Here is a 19,850-nt window from a genome sequence, read left to right as displayed (position 1 = left end):
ATGTTTTGTAGTAAAGCCTTGTGAGAGGCAAAGCAAATTATGGCATAGTGTATTTAGTCCTTAGAATTTTCTCCTATACTCGACCATGTGTTCCTATGTAGTTACGTAGAGCATAACTACAGTCTTTCATTAGCTCCTTCCACAAACATCACTGAGTATCTACAGTGTGCCATGCCTCAGTCAGGCACAGACAATACAGCAGTAATGGATAGGGTCTCTTTCTTAGGATGTTGTAGTCTGGTGTGGAATACAAAAAGGAAGTAAAAATAAGTGTGTGTAGTAGGAATAACAAATGGACTAAATATAGAATATTATGTACAGAGGGCAGAGAAGGTGCTGTTTAGGAACAATATCTGGATGCTCTTGGGTACCTCACTTAGCTATGCCTGAGTAAGTAGTTTAGATGTTTTACGTAAACCTTTGTCAGTCCCATGTCGTCAAATTAACCCCTATCTCCAGCATCGTAGTAAAATCGGGAAATGGGGCAGAAAAAAAAATTGTAGTAAAATCAGGAAATAGGACAGAAAAAAATATCCCAAAACCAACATTGTAATTCTTAGAAAACTTTGCATGAATTATGCATTCCAGGAGTTTACCTGTCACCTCAGACACACTCCTAGAATGCATATTTCATGTGTATTCTTAGTGTTAAAGGTACTGTGGCAGATAATGTGGCCAGTGAAAGCTAATATCACACAAAAAATTACCTTTTCTTTATTATGGTCACCTTTCCTTGACCAGGATTATTATTCTGGATTTAAAAGATACTAATTCCAATCAATTCAAAATTAATAATTGTTTTCTTGTTGAAATATTGATCCAAAGGCTGTTACTGCTGGTGATAGTCCAACCTCTTAAGAACTAGTAAGTTAAATGGATCCTCAATTAGGATTTCCTCTGGGATTAACCACCACAGTCTAGTTAATTACTAAGTAGCTTAGCATTCATCTAACTCAGAGCCCATATATTGGGTATTCAAGTGGCTAAATAGTCTACTGTAATTAGGAATCTTAAGAGAGATCAGAACTGTTTTATAATGGTGTGCCTTGATTCATGGAATGTTACTTGAGTCTGGAATATCTTTCTCCCTTTCTTCACTAATGTATACTCTACTTGTCCTTCAAGATTCACGTCAGAGATCACATCTTCCAAAATACCTTGCCTCCTCCCAGGCTGGATATGCCTCTGCTACTTATTTCTCTCTCACCACAACACACTGAATAATCTACATGTATTTCTGATACCCAATTTTTCAAGGTTAAGATTTTATATCTCCAGGAAAAATCATAGCCTTTGATTCCTAGTAGGTTCAGCATATATTTCTTGTACTATTATATTCCATTTTGTTTAGATAATATACAGTAAACTGCAATAAAAAATTTCCTTTCAACTGAATATCCTTATTCATGCAGGGGACATCTTATCATTTGTTTAACAAACATTTATTCATCAACTATTATGTGCCTAGTGCTTTAAAAGTTGTTGAGGATTCAACAGTGGGTTAGTGGATATGGTCCCTGTCCTCTTAGGGCTTATAGTATACAAAAGCTAGGGGCTAGATACCTGTGTATAAGGTTTGTACTATGGCCCTGTTACCTCTTTCCTATAATCTCTAACTCCATATTTCTTGAGGCTCATAGAACATTAAAGATCATTCATTGTGGGTAATAACCAAAACTGTGTAATTTTAGTTGTGAATATGTGTTATTTGCTTCACATAGGAATTATACATGAAGAAACTGGACAGAGATTGGAAAACTCTATAAGGTGTGAGTTCAAACTTCTCCTTTTACACATTTTTGAGTTGAGACCTAGAGAGGGGAGCTAACTCATTTGAGGTCAAAGGATGGGTTAGTGTAGGAGCCAGAGAATATCCTAGCTCTCCTTGGTGTTCTTTATTTTCTGTTTCTTATGAATCATATTTTTCAGTTACATTTATAACAGCTTGATTTTATAACTGTGTTATTTTAAAAATTATTTTTCTTCCAGGATGAAAAATCAACATCTTAGAAATTTCCAAAACATTGATCAATAAGTACATGTTGAATGTTAGCTGTGAATCAAACACACAAGTCTATATATTATACTTTCTGCCCAGGGTGTGCTTAGGGTTTCCTAATTTCATCTTAAAGTTCATGCACCAATTATTATAATTAGTAGTATTTTAATTGCCAACTACTCTCAAGAATAATTTTTAAGCACCAAAAACTTAAACAATGATTTAATGTTTCAGCTCTCCACCTTAAATCAAAATGAACTGGCCATATAGAGAATGGAATGGACCTAAAGAATGGCCGTAATGATGGGATGCCTGGGTGGCTCAGTTGGTTAAGCAGCTGCCTTCGGCTCAGGTCATGATCCCAGCGTCCTGGGATCGAGTCCCACATCGGGCTCCTTGCTTGGCAGGGAGCCTGCTTCTCCCTCTGCCTCTGCCTGCCACTCTGTCTGCCTGTGCTTGCTCTCGCTTCTCTCTCTATGACAAATAAATAAAAAGTAAAAAAAAAAATCTTAAAAAAAAAAAAAAAAGAATGGCCGTAATGAAAAGATAGACTGTAAAAGGTACATTCAGTCTCAAAAAATGAACAAGAGAAAAATAGAGTTGATGTACTGCAGAGTTAAATGACTCTGAAAAGCTGAGGCAGATATTCTGAAACAAAAACATATCACTAATGGTACATGGAATTTAAAATTCCAGCTTCAAAGAGAGTAATTTTTACTGAAAACCTATTTTAGGGCAGGCAGTGTAATAAGCACTCTATTATACCTTGTTGAGTCCTCACAACAGCAATCTAGGGTTAACATTTTTGTTTCCATTAATTGCCACATAGAGATACAGAAATTAAAGGTCTCAAGGCAACTGTAAAACTTGTTTAGCGTACACAGCTAGCTGGAACCATGATTCAGCTCAGGCTTGCTCGTTTATACAGCCTATGCTCCAATATGAGAACTTATTTCATTGCTCATATTGCTCAACAGAGAATTTATTTTCAAAAGTAGCATATTTTGATTATGTCAAATGATCTAACACTTGGGCAGAACAAATATGTACATCACCCAAAAGATGGAAAAAAAGTTTCAGCTGGCCCACTTTGCTCGGTTCGTGGTCTGGACGCTCTGATCAGGGGCCGGAACTGAGACCCCCCCGCTTCGCTGGGACCCCCCCCCCCCCCGCCTTCGTTCAGCTCTCGCTCGGGACCATAACCTCTGAGGTGGCGCGGCACCTGCTCTTTCAGTCTCATATGCCAACAAAAACAACCTGTCTGTCCTCACAAGTATCTGAAGATGAACAGAAACAAAAAAAAGAAAATATTCGTTCTTTAACTATGTCTGGCCATGTTGGTTTTGAGAGTTTGCCGGATCAGCTGGTCAATAGATCCATTCAGCAAGGCTTCTGTTTTAATATTCTCTGTGTGGGGGAGACTGGAATTGGAAAATCAACGCTGATTGACACATTGTTTAATACTAATTTTGAAGACCATGAATCCTCACATTTTTACCCACATGTTAAACTTAAAGCTCAGACATATGAACCACGAAAGTAATGTTCGATTGAAATTGACCATTGTGAATACAGTAGGATTTGGTGACCAAATAAACAAAGAAGAGAGCTACCAACCAATAGTTGACTACATAGATGCTCAGTTTGAGGCCTATCTCCAAGAGGAGCTGAAGATCAAGCGCTCTCTCTTTAGCTACCACGATTCTCGCATCCACGTGTGTCTCTACTTCATCTCCCCTACAGGTCACTCTCTGAAGACACTAGATCTCTTAACAATGAAGAGCCTTGACAGCAAGGTGAACATTATACCAGTGATTGCCAAAGCAGATGCAATTTCTAAAGCTGAATTACAGAAGTTTAAGATCAAGCTCATGAGTGAATTGGTTAGCAATGGTGTCCAGATATATCAGTTTCCAACAGACGATGAAACTATTGCTAAAATCAATGCTTCAATGAATGGACATTTGCCATTTGCTGTTGTAGGAAGTATGGATGAGGTAAAAGTTGGAAATAAGATGGTCAAAGCTCGCCAGTACCCATGGGGTGTTGTACAAGTGGAAAATGAAAACCACTGTGATTTTGTAAAGCTCCGGGAAATGCTCATTTGTACAAACATGGAAGATCTGCGAGAACAGACCCACACTAGGCATTATGAACTTTACAGGCGTTGCAAACTGGAGGAAATGGGCTTTACAGATGTGGGCCCAGAGAATAAGCCGCTCAGTCTTCAAGAGACCTATGAAGCTAAAAGACATGAATTTTATGGAGAATGTCAGAGGAAGGAAGAAGAAATGAAGCAGATGTTTGTGCAGCGAGTAAAGGAGAAAGAAGCCATACTGAAAGAAGCTGAAAGAGAGCTACAGGCCAAATTTGAGCACCTTAAAAGAGTTCATCAAGAAGAGAGAATGAAGCTTGAAGAGAAAAGAAGATTCTTGGAAGAAGAAATAATAGCTTTCTCAAAAAAGAAAGCTACGTCGGAGATATACCAGAACCAGTCCTACCTGGCATCAGGCAGCAACCTGAAGAAGGACAAGGACCGTAAGAACTCCAATTTTATGTAAAACAAAGGTTCCAGATCACAGAAGGTCATCACAAGCAAAAGTTATTAAAATGTTAGAAGTATGCTTTGATTTTCTTGCTGTTTTTATTTGCTGTATCAGTTATTCTATATCTGGCAAATGGCTGTAGTTATTGCCATTTATGGAAGACATTGTTAAGTATAAGGTTAATGCATAAACCACAGTGTATGATATCACTTTTATATTCGCTGTTAGAAGTTTGCAAGTTGCTGGTTTGTGAGGAATCTAAATCATTTCTCCTGTTGCCCATTTATTGTCACTTACATGCATTGTACCACAAAGCGTCAGTGCCGCTGAAAACACAGAAGTCATTCATAGTATGGTTATCTGATTGCATTTATATTTCCAAGATGAACTCCTTTTTTTGTACATAATAAAGGTAAATTTTGGGAAATGTGTTTTAAAACATATTACCCACCTGAAGATCTAACCTCTTGATAGTTTTATAGAACTTCTTAATTTTTGATATCATTATCCAGTTGGTAACATGATCCTAAGATTTGTATCAGATTATGTAACATGGCCTTCCATGCTTCAGTGTGCCTTACTATCGTTGATGTATTGTGATGAAACAAGTTGTGTTTTAAGGTAAAAACATGTAGGTATAAATCCCTTTTCTAGTGATGAGTACCTTTGAACCTGAGGTATTGCCACTCTATTTCATTAGAATGTTTTACATACTTGTTGTTTAAAACTCTGTCTTCCAGGGGAAAAATCATAAGGTAGAATCATCTTATTACAAATATTTTTTAAGACCATAATTGTGAGCAACTGAATATTAAAAATATGAAAACTTAGGTAATTCATATATAAGGGGATATTTGAATTCAGTGCCTTTGTAGTAGTCTTAGGACAATTTAATGTCTTTTAACTTTTTCTTAACAGTCACTGGTATATAATTTTTCATTTTTTTACTTGAATATCCTAAATAAAATTGACATTTACTCTTGATAAATAAAATATGTATCTACATATTTACTAAAAAAAAAAGTTTCAGCTGGTTATACACACACACACACACACATGTCCTCATATAAATAATCATGACAGGATTTCCTACGGACAGAACTATTTTGTAAAATTTATTAGAAGAAATGACTACTTTGTAATTGTTTCTTGGGCAGTTGAGAATCATGGCTTTATGAAACATAGTGGCTTGATGTTACAAAATTGTAAATCATTTAATTATTTTATTTGGGAAATTTTTTTAACATCTTAATTTTATTTTTTTTCAGTGTCCCAAGATTCATTGTTTATGCATCATACCCAGTGCCCCATGCAATATGTGCCACCTTAATACCCACCACCAGGCTCACCCATCCCTCCACGCTGCTCCCCTCCAAAACCCTCAGTTTGTTTCTCAGAGTCCACAGTCTCTCATGCTTCATCTCCCCCTCCAATTTCCCCCAATTCACTTTTCCTTTCCTTCTCCCAATGTCCTTCATGTATTTGGGAAATTTAAAAAAAATGTACTTGTAATTGGTTGACTTGGAAATCAATTTGTTTGAAGTTCGGTAGAATTGAATAATTTTCCAGAAAACAGATAACCTCTTTTAGAGAATGGTACACTGTCTGTGTTCTTTTTTTTTTTTTAAATATACATTATAAGATTTGGCCCAAATCTGTATTAAAAGGAAAGATGTGTACAACCCAGTGAAGGAGGAATTGTACTGACAGAAAACCTTAGCAACACTGGGAAGTTCTAGAGGAGGCTATCATTGATATCACTTTTCCCTAGAAAGTTCTAATAATGTGATTTGCAAATGATAGCCCTGACCACCACTGGTAGGAGGAGGTTCTCAGTCCTCAAAAACGTCTGGGCAGTGAGGAGTGAGTTATGTGTATGCACAGGGAAAAAAGGCCAAATAAAACGATGTCTTTTTCGCTCTTGTATCATCTATAGGCTGCCTAAAACGTTCATATAAAGAGGTAGAAATATGATATTGAAAAGGAGTGTGTAAGGATACTCACTTCAGCTCAGATGTTCCAAAAGTCGTGATTTTATCTGTTCTCCATAACTTAACCAACCTTTACCCGTAGCTGCTAGCTGTTAAATCTGCTAATTTTGAAGCATAGGACCCAGTGAGAGGCCAGAATTAAACCAACAAAAGCCGTTGGCACCATTAGCATTTATGGTTTAAGGTAAAGCATTCAAGAGTTAAACCGTTTTGATTTCTTGGTGAAGAGAGAAAATATTCAGTGGATTTGAAGTGCAAGCTTTCCAGAAGGAATACCCGTCCTTCCATCTGGAGGTGAAGGAGGGGTCATATATACTGTGATGAAGGCGGTAGTTTTCATTCTGTGTGGCTGCCCTTGATTTGGTTCATCCTCTCTATCCCTGGCCCTGGCCTTTTTTGCTATCACAGTTGATGATAATTATATAGGTGGTTCCTAGCCCAGGGGCCTGAGCCAGTGCCAGTGCCCAGTCCTCCCTTTGCTTTGGCTTATGGGGTCCACCTAGCTGCAGCCAATCACCTCAATTACGGGGCTCTAGATACCTCTGCTCCTCAGCACTTCTGTATCTTCCTGGTGAGCCTTAGGTATGCCACTTGGAGATCCTACATGCCTCACACAATCTATGAGCAATGGAGAGGGCTATCTCAACCTATCAATCCAGTCGCCTCTCTTCCCTATTGTCCACTGTTCCCTTACCATATGGGTGAGTTGCCACATGGGGTGAAGGGCTTTTCTGAAAGGTTGGCAGTTTCTCTGTCAGACTATGTCCCAGAGGAGCCCCACACTTACCCTAATCATGCCATCACCTACCCCATCCTCTTCCAAGGGGTAGTGAGGGGTTGAGTTACCTACTTTCCAACTCTCTCATCTAAAGTATAAATTTTTAAAATGCTGCATCATAATAAAGATGGTAACTACTACCACTTTTATTGGCAATCATTTTTATATCTTCTCCTTATGATTTCTGTGTCTTCTTTTCTAAATCTACATTTGTATTTCATATGTGAGACATTATGTAATTTATTTCATAGGAAATAAATTTCATCTTAAATAAAATTTATAGTTTATAAAATACACAGGGATATCTGAACATGCTCTAATGAAAAGGACATTAGGGGAAAAATAAACCAGAGAGTAAAGGTTGAAAGTATTCAGAGAGAGTGAATAGAGTTTTTCAGAATTACAGAATGAGAAAATTTGATGTTATACTATTCTGTCTAAGGGGTTACACTGATGGAATTTTACCTATACTATCTAAGCATGAATAAACATCCCATCAAACAATGTGTGTTATTTTTTCCCTGTTGACCATATTGTGATTTTTATTAGGTCACATCTGTATGACATATTCAGGATAAATCTGAGAATAAAAGATAAATGAACTGAATGTGGCTATTTGTGGAACATAATCAAGAGCTAGCTGAATATGAAAACATAAACAGAATACTCATAACATCTAGAAGAGCTACATATTTCACATACCAACAATTGTCTCTCATAAATTGGTTTAAGTGTGAAGGTGTAGCTGGAAAGTTAAATCATAAAGCTAAACAATTCCAGATGCCACTGTTGATCACCAAATTAAAACCAGATTCAATGTCTCTAAAAAGTTGTAATTCATTTCAATACATTTAATTGCTGTCTTTTATCCATTATTAATCATTTTTCTAGTATACCTGCCTTCATAAATGAGGAAGGCTGCACCTTAATTTTACTAGCAGCTGCAGAAAGGCACACTCATTACCTAGGTCTACAAACTAAAGCAAAGAGATTTTGATTATCATGTGAATTGGGATGCAGGTACGCTACAAAATAAGGCAAATTAAAGCTCTTTCAAAATTGAGTACACAGTTCTTCATTTCTCTATCACCTTGGAGAATATCTACAAAGTACACACATTATCTTGCAAAGGGGAGCAGAAGCATCTATGGGTTGAGAAAGAAGGGAACTGACATCAAGAGATATTAGAATGAATATATCAGCATTTAAACTTTGGATGCAACCTAGGTGTAGCCTGTTTTGATAAATGGCATGTTAAGGATGTGAACCCCATGCAATTATGGTCATCTGTTTCTTTAAGGGTAGTCTAAAATGCCACCTTTGAAAAAAGAGTCTTATGTTGCCCTGGGTGAAAAGCAGATACTTTCATAAAAAGTTACACTTTGAACACATTCAGCAGTTCAGGTGAGATAGTGGACTCAGCTAATATAAAAAATAAACTTTTTTTTTTAAATAAAAAATAAAAAATAAACTTGCTACCCACACCTAGAAATGCTGGATAAAACAGATCTTGAAAACAGATGAATAGCTGAGCTCAAAAGAAAAACAGGAGTAGAGTAGGGCAAGGATGCTAATTGCCAGGAAAGAAGAGGAACTGAAAATTAGAGAAGAAATGGATGAGCTGAAGTGACGGCTCCTCCATGCTTGGATCCTGGCTTCTAATACATCTCTGTGGGGTCAGAAAAGGCTGTGGGTCCAGTCAGGAAAGATGCTGAAATCTCACTCTGGTATGACTGAAAAGCAAGGTAGTACAGGAATTTAGAAAGAGCTTCGTTAATTCTGACGGGAACTGTGGATATCCAGGGGCTTTTGTGTACAAAGAATTCAGAGAGGAAATGACATGAAAATGTCCCTTGAAAGATTAAACAGGAGTTCAATAAGAAAATTAATGGAGCAAGATATTCTTAGTTGAGGAAAATTCTACCCACCAGCAAAGAGGCATCAATTGGCCGCCAAAAGGAAAACTCTTAAGATGAAGGATCCTGAAGAGACTGATGGTTCTGACAAGCTGGGGGACCATGAGTTAATGCTGAAATTGTGGGTCTCTAATGGTATATGAGAACTATGAGCCTTCTGCTCTTCTTTCTACTCCACCAACTTGCATTCTTTAACATTTCCTTCTTGTTTCAAACAAATAGAACACTGTTGTTTAGGGAATTAATTTATGTTTACTCCCCCAAATTTCTTTTGCTCATGTTTACAATGTGCTACTACTTCACCTGTATGGTAACATTTAATCTTTATGTGAACCCTAGGATAGAGAGCATGTGTGGTATCTTATTTTATTTTATTTTTAAATTTTATTTATTTGACAGATCACAAGGAGGCAGAGAGGCAGGCAGAGAGAAAGAGGGAAGCTGGCTCCCCACTAAGCAGAGAGCCCGATGCTGGTCTCGATCCCAGGACCCTGAAATCATGACCCAAGCTGAAGGCAGAGGCTTTAACCCACTGAGCCACCCAGGTGCCCTCTCTGTTGGTTTATTTCATTTAACATAATTCTCCCCCAGTTTTACTCATGTTGTCTCAGATGGCAAGATTTCCTCTTTTTAAGGGCTAAATAATATTCCTGCTAAATAATGTGTGTGTGTGTGTGTGTGTGTGTGTGTGTCTCCCATTAAGTATCCACCAATGGATATTTAAATCTTTGTTATTGTGAATAATGCTGCAATAAATGCTGGAATCCAAATATCTCTTTGATATTGCTTCCATTTCCTTTAGCTATATACCCACAAGTGGGGTTGTTAGATCACATGGAGCTCTATTTTTATTTTCTTGAGGAACCTCCATTCTTGCTTCCTTAATGGCTGTACCAGTTTCCCACCAACAGTGCACAAGTGTGCCCTTTTATCCACATTCTTCCCAGTATTTGTTATCTCTTTTTTTTCCTAATAAATAACCCAGTGAGTATGATGATGTGATATCTTATTGTGGTTTTGATTTACATTTCCTTTATGATAGTGATACTGAGCATCTTTTCAGGTACACACTGGCCACTTGTATGTCTTCTTTGGAAAAATGTTCAATCAGGTCCTTTGCCCATTTAAAAAATTTGGTTATTTCGGGTTTTTTGTTATTGAGTTGTAGGAGTATTTTGTGTACTTTGGATATTATTTCCTTTTAAAATATGTAGTTTGGAAATAGTTTCACCTATTCCATAGGTTGCCTTTTCATTTTGTTGATGATTTCCTTTGCAGTGCATATCTTTTTAATTTGGTATAGTCTCATTTGTTTATTTTTGCACGTGTTGTCTGAGCTTCTGGTTTCTTACCCCAAAAAAATCACTGCCAAGACAAATGTCATGGAGCTTGGTCCTTACGTTTTATTCTAGGAGTTTTATAATTTCAGGTCTTATGTTTAAGTGTTTAAACCACTTTGAAATGATTTTTGTGTATGGAGTAAGATACACGTCCAGTTTCATTTTTTCACATGCAAATATCAGTTTTCACAATATCACTTATTGAAGAGACTATCTTTTTGAATATTCTTGGCTCTCTTATAAAATATTAGTTGATAGGATATGTGTGGGTTTATTTCTGGGATCTCTACTCTGTTTCATTGGTCTATACATCTGTTTTTTTCACCAGCACCATGCTGTTTTGATTCCCATAGCTTTATAGTATATTTTGAAATCAGGTAGTGTGATGCCTCAAGTTAATAGTTAATAAAATATTAACCTACCCATGACAAAACAATAATAAGAGTAAACTTTTATCAAATGCTTTTTATGGGCCAGCCACTATGTGAAGTCCCATGTATTTTATGCTTTTTAATGCTTTCAGAAGCTCTGGGATATAGAATCCCTGTTCTAGAAATGAATAAGCCTAATTTCAGTAAAAATTTAAGAAGGTGAATTCAAACCTAATTCTATGTGATACCAAAGGTTATTCTTTTAACCACTTATATAGAATTAATATAAAACCGTAACATGTTTAGCATTAAAAACAATTTTGAAATGTAATTTCAGGCATATCTGGCAATAACTTCCATTTTCTCTTCTCTAGATTATTTATAATGTTTTATTCATAATTAGCTACTTTTACATCACTTTGTGATCATTTATCAGTTTAATACCTTGTGCTAATTAGTGGCATCCAGCACAGGGTCTGGTTTATAGTAAGTTTCAGACAGAGTAAGTGAAATAAGATTGAGAACATCTTATAATATCAGTCTTTATATATCTAAGGAAATGGTAAAAAGGACTATTTACTCATCACCTACTGTATGGTTGTGTTCTGTTAGTTAAAAGAAGAAATAGTCACTGCCTTCATTGTGCTTCATTCTAGAACTATGTTGTGATGATAGCCAGTGGCCACATGTGGCTCTTGAGCACTTGAAAAGTGACTAGTCCAACTGAAATGTGCTATATGTGTAAAATATACACCAGATTTCAAAGATCTCATTAAAAAACCAGAATGCTAAATATCGCAATACTTTATTATGTTAATTACATACCAAAAATATTTTAGTTATATGGAATTAAATACATTATTAAGATTAGATTTTATGATTAAAATTAATTATGCTTAAGGGCGCCTGGGTGGCTCAGTCAGTGATGATCATAACTCAGTCAGTTATGATCTTGATCTCAGCTCAGGTCTTGATCTCAGGGTTGTGAGTTCAAGTCCTGCATTAGGCTCCATGCTGGATACTGGGCACGGAGCCTACTTAAATAAATAAATAAGAAAGATCATTTGTGCTTATTTCTTTATTATTTTGTGGTGGTTTTTTTTTGACATTGTTACTAGAAAATGTGAAACTTCATATATGGCTTGCATCTTACTTCTATTAGATAATGCTATTCCAAAAGAGAGAAAGGACACATTAATATATTAATAATTATTAAAATAGAGGTTAAAATTTCTTTGATATATACACACAAGGATCATATGGAAACAAAAGAATGATTTCCAAATTAGAAAAGATAATTCACAAAGACTCCCCATAGAAGGTGGTATTTATTTTTTATCTTCTTGCATTTTTTTTCCTAGTTCCTATTTATTCCTAATGTACTTGTACTCAGGTTAATGGATACTGTGGTTTCCTTCTACAGAAATTCTGCTTAAATTATCTCAAGTGCTTATGACAGCCTTCACCAGACATAATAGGAAGGTGTTAGGATAGGATGAGTCTCAGGGGCCTTGGTGGGGAAAAACAGTATGTCTAGATCAAGAACATCTTGGCGTGTACTCCCTAATTGGTTAGCTTTCTCTTAAATTTTTGACTGCTTTCTGTGTCTTGCTATCAAATGTTTTCCACCACTTTTTTCCCCAAACCTCTCTCTAGTTAGGTATAATTAAAAATGTAAAATTGAAGAAATCACAAGACTACAGCTGATAAATTCTCACAAAGGAAAGGTACCTCTATAGCCAGCACCTAGATCAAGAAATAGAAAGCATCTAGTATCTTAGAGGCTCCCAATAAGCCCCCTCCCAGACTCTACACTACCCAAAGTAAATAACTGTTGACTTTTAACATTGGAGACTAGTTTGCCTGTTTCAAACTCTGTATTTATGAAATTGTGCAACTTCCTCGTGTTGATAGTGCTCCAGCATTAAACGCCTGTTATACCATACATTTGTTTAAATGGAAATGGACAACCAAGAATCAACCCATGTATGAGAAAGAAAGCGTGCTACAAAAAAGAAAGAACAAATATGCTGTTGGTAACAAAGATAATTCAGGGGGAAAAACTAATTAAAGAAAAGCCTTACTCATTAACTATTTTCAACTTATATATGTTTGGGGATATGTACAAATAATTACAATTAACCCTTTAACAACTTGGGGTTTAGGGGCACTGACCACTTCCCCCATGCAGTAAAGAATACACATATAATTCTGACTCTCCAAAAACTTAACTACTAATAACCTACTGTTGACCAGAGTTTACCAATAATACAAACAGTCAATGCTTATTTTATATGTTATATATATTATGTATTGTATTCTCACAATAAAGGTAGAGAAAAGAAAATGTTAAGAAATCATAAGGAAGAAAAAATATACTTACAATACTGCATTATTAAAAGTCCACGTATAAGTGGACCCAGACAGTTCAAACCCATCTTGTTCAAGGGTCAACCGTATATACAATACTAAACTTAGTGAAACTCTAAATATTACATACAAAGATATTTGAAAGAAATTATAAAATAAGAAGAATGACATAAAATTGGGATAATCGTAGAACAAGAAAATTTAGAGACTAAAAACAAAATTGGAGACAGGCATTTACTAGGAGAACTAGAAAACAAATTTGAGAAAATATTCTAGCATGAAACAAAAAGACAAAAAAAGGGATAATGTTAGGTAAAAGATAATAGATGTAGTAATCCAATATCCTGCTAATAGGATTTCCATAGGAAGAGAACAAGGAAAACGGATACAAGGAAGTTATCAAAGAAATAATGAAAGAAAACTTCCCAGAAGTGAAGGACTTGAGTCTTGAGTTTGAAAAGACCCATCACGTATCCAGTGAAATGCACGAGGAAAGATCTGTACAAAGCCTTGCGTTTTTAAAACTTTAGATTATGAAAGATAAAGAGATAATCCTAAAATTATCCAGAAAGAAATGACAAGTCACTTATAAAAGGATGAGAAAGAATGGCATCAGTTTGGCATCAGTAACACTGGAAGGTAGTGGACAATATAGTGATGCCTAACGGTTCTAAAGAAAGGCTATTTGCAAAAATAATGAATACTGTAATGCTGAAAATAAAAAATAAATTTAAAAAAAAAGAAAGGCTATTTTCCACCCAGAGATCTATATTCGACTAAGTACATTTTCAGGTGGGCAAGGAATTATCAACTTTACCTCTCATTTGTGTTTAGTAAACAGTGATTTGATAATATATTTCAAAAAAATAAGGGAGCAAATCAATACCTTGGAATATGAGGTAATCCAGGAAAGAGTAAATTTATTCTGGGAGACCAAAGAAAAGAAGTCCCACAGTCACAGTTTTGTAGCAGATCTATAGGAAAAACAATCCTGGTCATGGCAAAAGGATGATGGATAACTCTGTGAAAAAGAAAAAAAAAAGACAAAAAACCTCCAAATACAGTAGAGAGCATAACAAAGAATTGAAAGTAATTGAGAATAGTATAAGGTCAAATAATATAAGGATGTAAGAAAGTCATAGTTCAAATATTAAGCAAATTGAAATGTGATATGATTTTAAGCAATTATTAGAGTACAAGAAATAGTGATACTTTTGGCCTGATGCTACTAACAATCCCCTTTATGTTGTACAAAGGTCATGAAATTGGTTTCAAAGAGCAATCAAGTAATGTTAGCACATTCCAAGGTTTGAAATTATGTATTCACAAAATTTAAAAAGTAACCCATACAATGGTTTTTAACTTTAGTATCAACCAATCTATACAAAATGAAGAAGTCCAGGATCTGGCTGCAGAACAGAATGTAAATATTAACAGACAATGTAAAAGTAAGAGTGAATCTGACATAAGTTGAGAAGTGAATAACTGGAAAAGGTTTGGGTTGGATGAAAGTGAAGAAAAGGCAGGGTACTAATACCTTCTGAGTAGAAAGTAAGAGATGAAGAGAAACTGATGAAAATTGATGGCAACAATTACACAGTCATCAATAAAAGAATTAAAATTATAATATTAGTATCTAACAGAGAGCAGGAAGGAGGATGAGCGTAGGGTAATTGACCTAAACACTCATCATTCATATTGAAGAGGCAATTGAATTATATAACTGCAGCTGACTAGCAGAAAACAAGTTTATTAAAAAGAATGCTGGGAAACTCATGTAATTTGGGGCAGGATGAAATAACCAGATTCAAAATTAAGCTTCCAGGAATAATGCCTAAGACCACAAAGCAAAAATAATCTAATGAAAAGATTTGTCACTATTGTTGCCCCAATGAACACTAAAGAAAACTGGAATTCCCAATGTCCTCACTGCCTGCTACCCCAACCCTCTCAGCAAAGAAAAATTGTTTAAAGCTCTCTTCTTCAATTTACTTACTTCCAAATCACACACTCATACTGCTGAGTCTGACTGGATAAAATGAAATTACATACCCGTCCTGTGGCATGTCCCCTACCTCCAGAGAGGCTGGGGAACTGGGTTTTCTCATTTTCGTCTTGAGGAGGTAAGATTCATATGATTAGAAAATTCATATGAAGGTACTGCATGACCAGAAAATTGGACAAAAGTGACATATATAATCAAAGTTGATTTTAAAAAGGAGCAAAACTACATTATTCACAGCTTTGAGATGAGCACCAAGAGAACTAAAAAGCAGAAATAATCTAAAGAGTTGCATCCGGGGCAGTGAAACAGAAGCTAGAAAAGGAAAGTAATGAGAGACTTCTTGTAAGAAGTTCTGTTTCACTTGTGATCAACAGCAGATTTCACTGACTTGATTAAAATGGAAAAGAAAAGAGAGACAATGAGGACACATGCTTAGGTGAGCATGTAAATGATGGTAAATCATGAAGTAGGAAATTAAAGATCTTTCTTAAAGTGAAATACTGACTACAATTTAACTTAATGTGACAGAGAAGGGAGAGTTTAAGTGGATAGAGATCTTCAACACTAAAGAGTTCTTTTAGAGAAATTTGAGAAATTTGAGAAAGCTTGTATTTGTGTGAGAGAGGAGGGAAGAATGGATTTAGAATTAGAACAGAAGATCAGATATTTTGAATTTTAAAGAAATAAAAATTTCTTTTTAATTTTTTTTCAATTTATTTATTTTCAGAAAAACAGTATTCATTATTTTTTCACCGCACCCAGTGCTCCATGCAAGCCGTGCCCTCTATAATACCCACCACCTGGTACCCCAACCTCACAAAGCACTGAGCAAGTGAGTTTCCAAAGCTAAAATCACTGTTTCTTCCGGCTAGAATTTCTGTCTCTTCGGACAGCAGTCCTTTGAGTCAGGACATTCTGACTCATTCTGTTTGGCTGGACATTTTTTTCTGATTGGCTAAACCTCATGCTATACTTGCAGCTAAATATTTTGGATTCCACTTTGCTGTGTTTGGTATTATCTTTAAACAGCATAGTTGTTCTTTTATATTGTTTACTGATGTATAACTTTCAAACAATAAAGTGCATTAATCTTTAGCATACAGCAGAATGAATTTTCACATTTTTATATGAATATAAGTATAAACCATGATACCACCATTCAAATGAAGACTTTGAATGTTTTCAGTATCTTAGAAGTGTTCTTAAGCCCCCCACCCCCATCAGTACCCTTCAAGGAGCCATTATTCTGACTGTTACAACCATAGATTTGTTTTCAGGTTTTTGCAGTTTGTATAAATACAGTGGTTTACCACAGAACCTTTTGTTTTTGACTTCTTTCACTCAACATTATGTCTATGAGATTCTTTTTTTTTTTTTTTAAGATTTTATTTATTTATTTATTTATTTGAGAGAGAGTGAGAGAAAGAGAGCATGCACACAAGAGCAAGAGTGCATGTGGGGAAGGGGTAGAGGGAGAGGAAGAAGCAGGCTCTCTGCTAAGGAGGAAGCTGGATGAGGAGGCAGGGCTCAATTCTAAGACCCTTGGATCACAACCTGAGCAGAAGGCAGATGCTTAACCAACTGAGCCACACAGGCAGCCCTGAGATTATTTCATGTTATTGCATGTATCAGGAGTTCATTCTTTTTTACTGTTGAATATATCCTAATTGATTTATCTATTCTGTTGCTGATGGACATTTGTATGGTTTCCAGGTTTTGGCTATTATGAACATTCTTTTACATGTCTTCTTTTTAAAAAAATTTTATTTATTTACTCGACAGAGAGAGAGATCACAAGTAGGCAGAGAGGCAGGCAGAGAGGCTGGGGGGGAAGCAGGCTCCCTGCTGAGCAGAGAGCCCGATTCAGGGCTCCATCCCAGGACCCTGAGATCATGACTTGAGCCGAAGGCAGAGGCTTTAACCCACTGAACCACCCAGGCGCCCCTTGTACATGTCTTCTTGCACTGGCTATTTAACCAGGAGTGTAACTACTGTATCATGGGGGTATATGCAAGTTGAACTTTAGTAGTACCATGTACATGTACTTTGTCACCGTCTTCTTCAAAACAATATACCCCTTTCTCATTGATACCATTTAATTCATACCAAATTAATAGATTTTCTTATATTATCATCCACACGTAACTTTTCATTTGGCTTACACATATGACGCTCTCCCTTCCCTTCTCTTTTTCTCTCCTTTCTACTCTTCCGTTTTCTGTAATATCCATTTTCTTCTTGCTATGAGAAAGTGACAAATCATCATTTTCTATTTCTTGCTTGACTTTTGCAATAGGGCAAGCTTTTCAGTTGTTTTCTATAAGAATGCGTAATTGATTGAACTGTTGAACAAATGGATTGATATCTAGCTAGAACCTTTCCTAATTTGCAAATTTTTAATAAATCTAGACTATTAGTCTATTGTCAACATTAGCCCTTAATGGTAAAGAGAGCCTTAAAGGCACAAATTCAAGATGCAGAATTTATTTAGTCAAATTTTTCTATTTAAATGTTGAGAAACTATAAGCATTGGGTTAAGACTTTGGAGAAATGTATATTTTAGAATATTAATATATAGTAAATATTATTTGTTAAATATCAATAATTCATTAGATTTAAAACTGGACATCAAATCTTTACATAATTACATTTTGACTTCTATTTTTAAAAGGCTATTATTAAAACCCTTTCCCAAATAACCTGTATTCATTACTTTATATCTAATGTGGTGGTGAGGCGGGAAGAGCCTGGAACTGCATTCCATAGCTGCCAAGATTTGGTGAACCTGGGAGGTAGAACCATGGGATAGAAAAGTAAGTAATATTATTTTACATCTTCCAGTTTTTCTAAGGTGACACAGGTTTGGAGGCAGTCTGTGTAAGTCAGTAGAAGTCACAGAAAGTTTGGGAATCTGTTCTGTATGTTCCAAATGGGCCTCATCACAAAGCCAATATAAGATGTCAATATACTTCTGAGACTACCCCTTGATATTGGGGCAACTCTTCACAGTGTTACATAGTAAATCCTGGGCATCCTTTACAATGAGATCTCATTTCAGCTCTGGGTACAACCGGGAAGTGATTCTTCCTGAGCCATCCTCTATGACAACAGTGTACAAGAAAAAGGTCTGGAATGCCAGAAAGACCAATGGTTGGGGCAAGGGCTGATGGCTTCTGTGGAATGTACCGGAGGAAAGCAATCCTCTTTTAAAAATTAATTAATAAGTGCTCAGAATGAAAGAAAAACAAACAAAACAAAAACTACTCTGAGCCAGTACATAGACAAAGGACTAAGAACTCATTTTTATGGGCTTAGAAACAATACAAATAATATTGAACAAAATAATTATTTGGGTTACTCATATAATGTATTAAAATGAAAAACAAATAATGAATGAAGCATTTCTTTTATTTTGCATTCTTATCAACTGCATTGGTAATTGTTATTTTAGACTCCAGTTTATGTTTTGCTTTTATGTTGGAATTTGGATTATATCTTCTTATAAACAATGTTTATATTATTCTTTTTGCAATTAAAATATGTAAAAATGAAGATTTCATATAATTGTTTTGCCTGGCTTTATTGTTTTGGTAATTTGCAATAACGAACAGTGTTCATCAACTCCTGTAACTATACAATTGGTTTAGAAGTTTCCTCTGCTTGGCTAATTGCTATCAACTTTTTAGAGCTAACTCTAAATTTAAATTTCCTAATATCAGCATCTATCACTAGATTTACATTCAAAAAACTAAATCACTGGAGATGATAAATATAAAAGTCACTTTCTTAATGGCTAAAATCATTAATAACCCTTTTCAAACAAGATTCATATTATTTCCCCAAAACCTCAAAATCCATGCTCTCTATATACTATAATCCAATAATGGAATTCTGAAGAAACTTCAAATTATTTAAAAATCACATGAAAAAAGGAATAATTTCAGTGAAAAGAAAGATTAAGACAAGAAGGTTGCAGGATCATGATGGTCAGTGACTGCAAAAAACACACATGAGTAATACAAATTTGATTTCCTAATTACTTAATTACTGTTATAGCTGATTCAAGTCATGAAACTTGCAGGAAAAATGTCTATACTTAAAGCAGCATCTGACTATTCTTCCTCCTCATTCCCTTGCACTCTGATTCCTTTGAGAAGTAGTTAACAAAGCTTGACCTGCCTCTATAAAGAACAGAATATACTTAATATCTTGGCAACATTCTAGGTATTAGATGCATATAAAATATTTTGTTTTCTTGACTCTCTGAGCTGAGACAGAATTGAAAATAATGAAACAGTGGATAATAATAATAAGAAAAATAGTAACAGTGGAGATGTTGGCTTGAGTTTTAATTTAGTTCATATTAGAATCCACTCCTGATAGCTTTGTCTGATGGACTGATAGGGCCAGTCCACCAGGAGACTATTTGCATGGGAAATGAGCTATTACTAGGGTATTGATTTCAATTAGGATGAATAACATGTAATACATTCATGCAATGGAATATAATTTCAGTTAAAATAAATGACACATA

At 35.5% G+C, this 19,850-nt stretch overlaps 1 protein-coding gene across 1 annotated transcript; it reads left to right on the top strand.

The window, feature by feature from the left end:
• The first annotated feature begins 3,143 nt into the window (after nucleotides 1-3,143).
• On the top strand, nucleotides 3,144-4,621 carry LOC122917390 (septin-10-like). Its single transcript, XM_044265227.1, is given in 2 exon segments — nucleotides 3,144-3,529; nucleotides 3,531-4,621. Coding segments are annotated over 2 exon segments (1,320 nt in total). The 5' UTR covers nucleotides 3,144-3,239; the 3' UTR covers nucleotides 4,561-4,621.
• Nucleotides 4,622-19,850: the final 15,229 nt, after the last annotated feature.

Source organism: Neovison vison, chromosome 9 (assembly GCF_020171115.1).
Source record: "Neovison vison isolate M4711 chromosome 9, ASM_NN_V1, whole genome shotgun sequence".
NCBI lineage: Eukaryota > Metazoa > Chordata > Mammalia > Carnivora > Mustelidae > Neogale > Neogale vison.
Note: the sequence above shows the minus strand (reverse complement) of the source record. Positions and strands in the feature narration are given on the sequence as shown.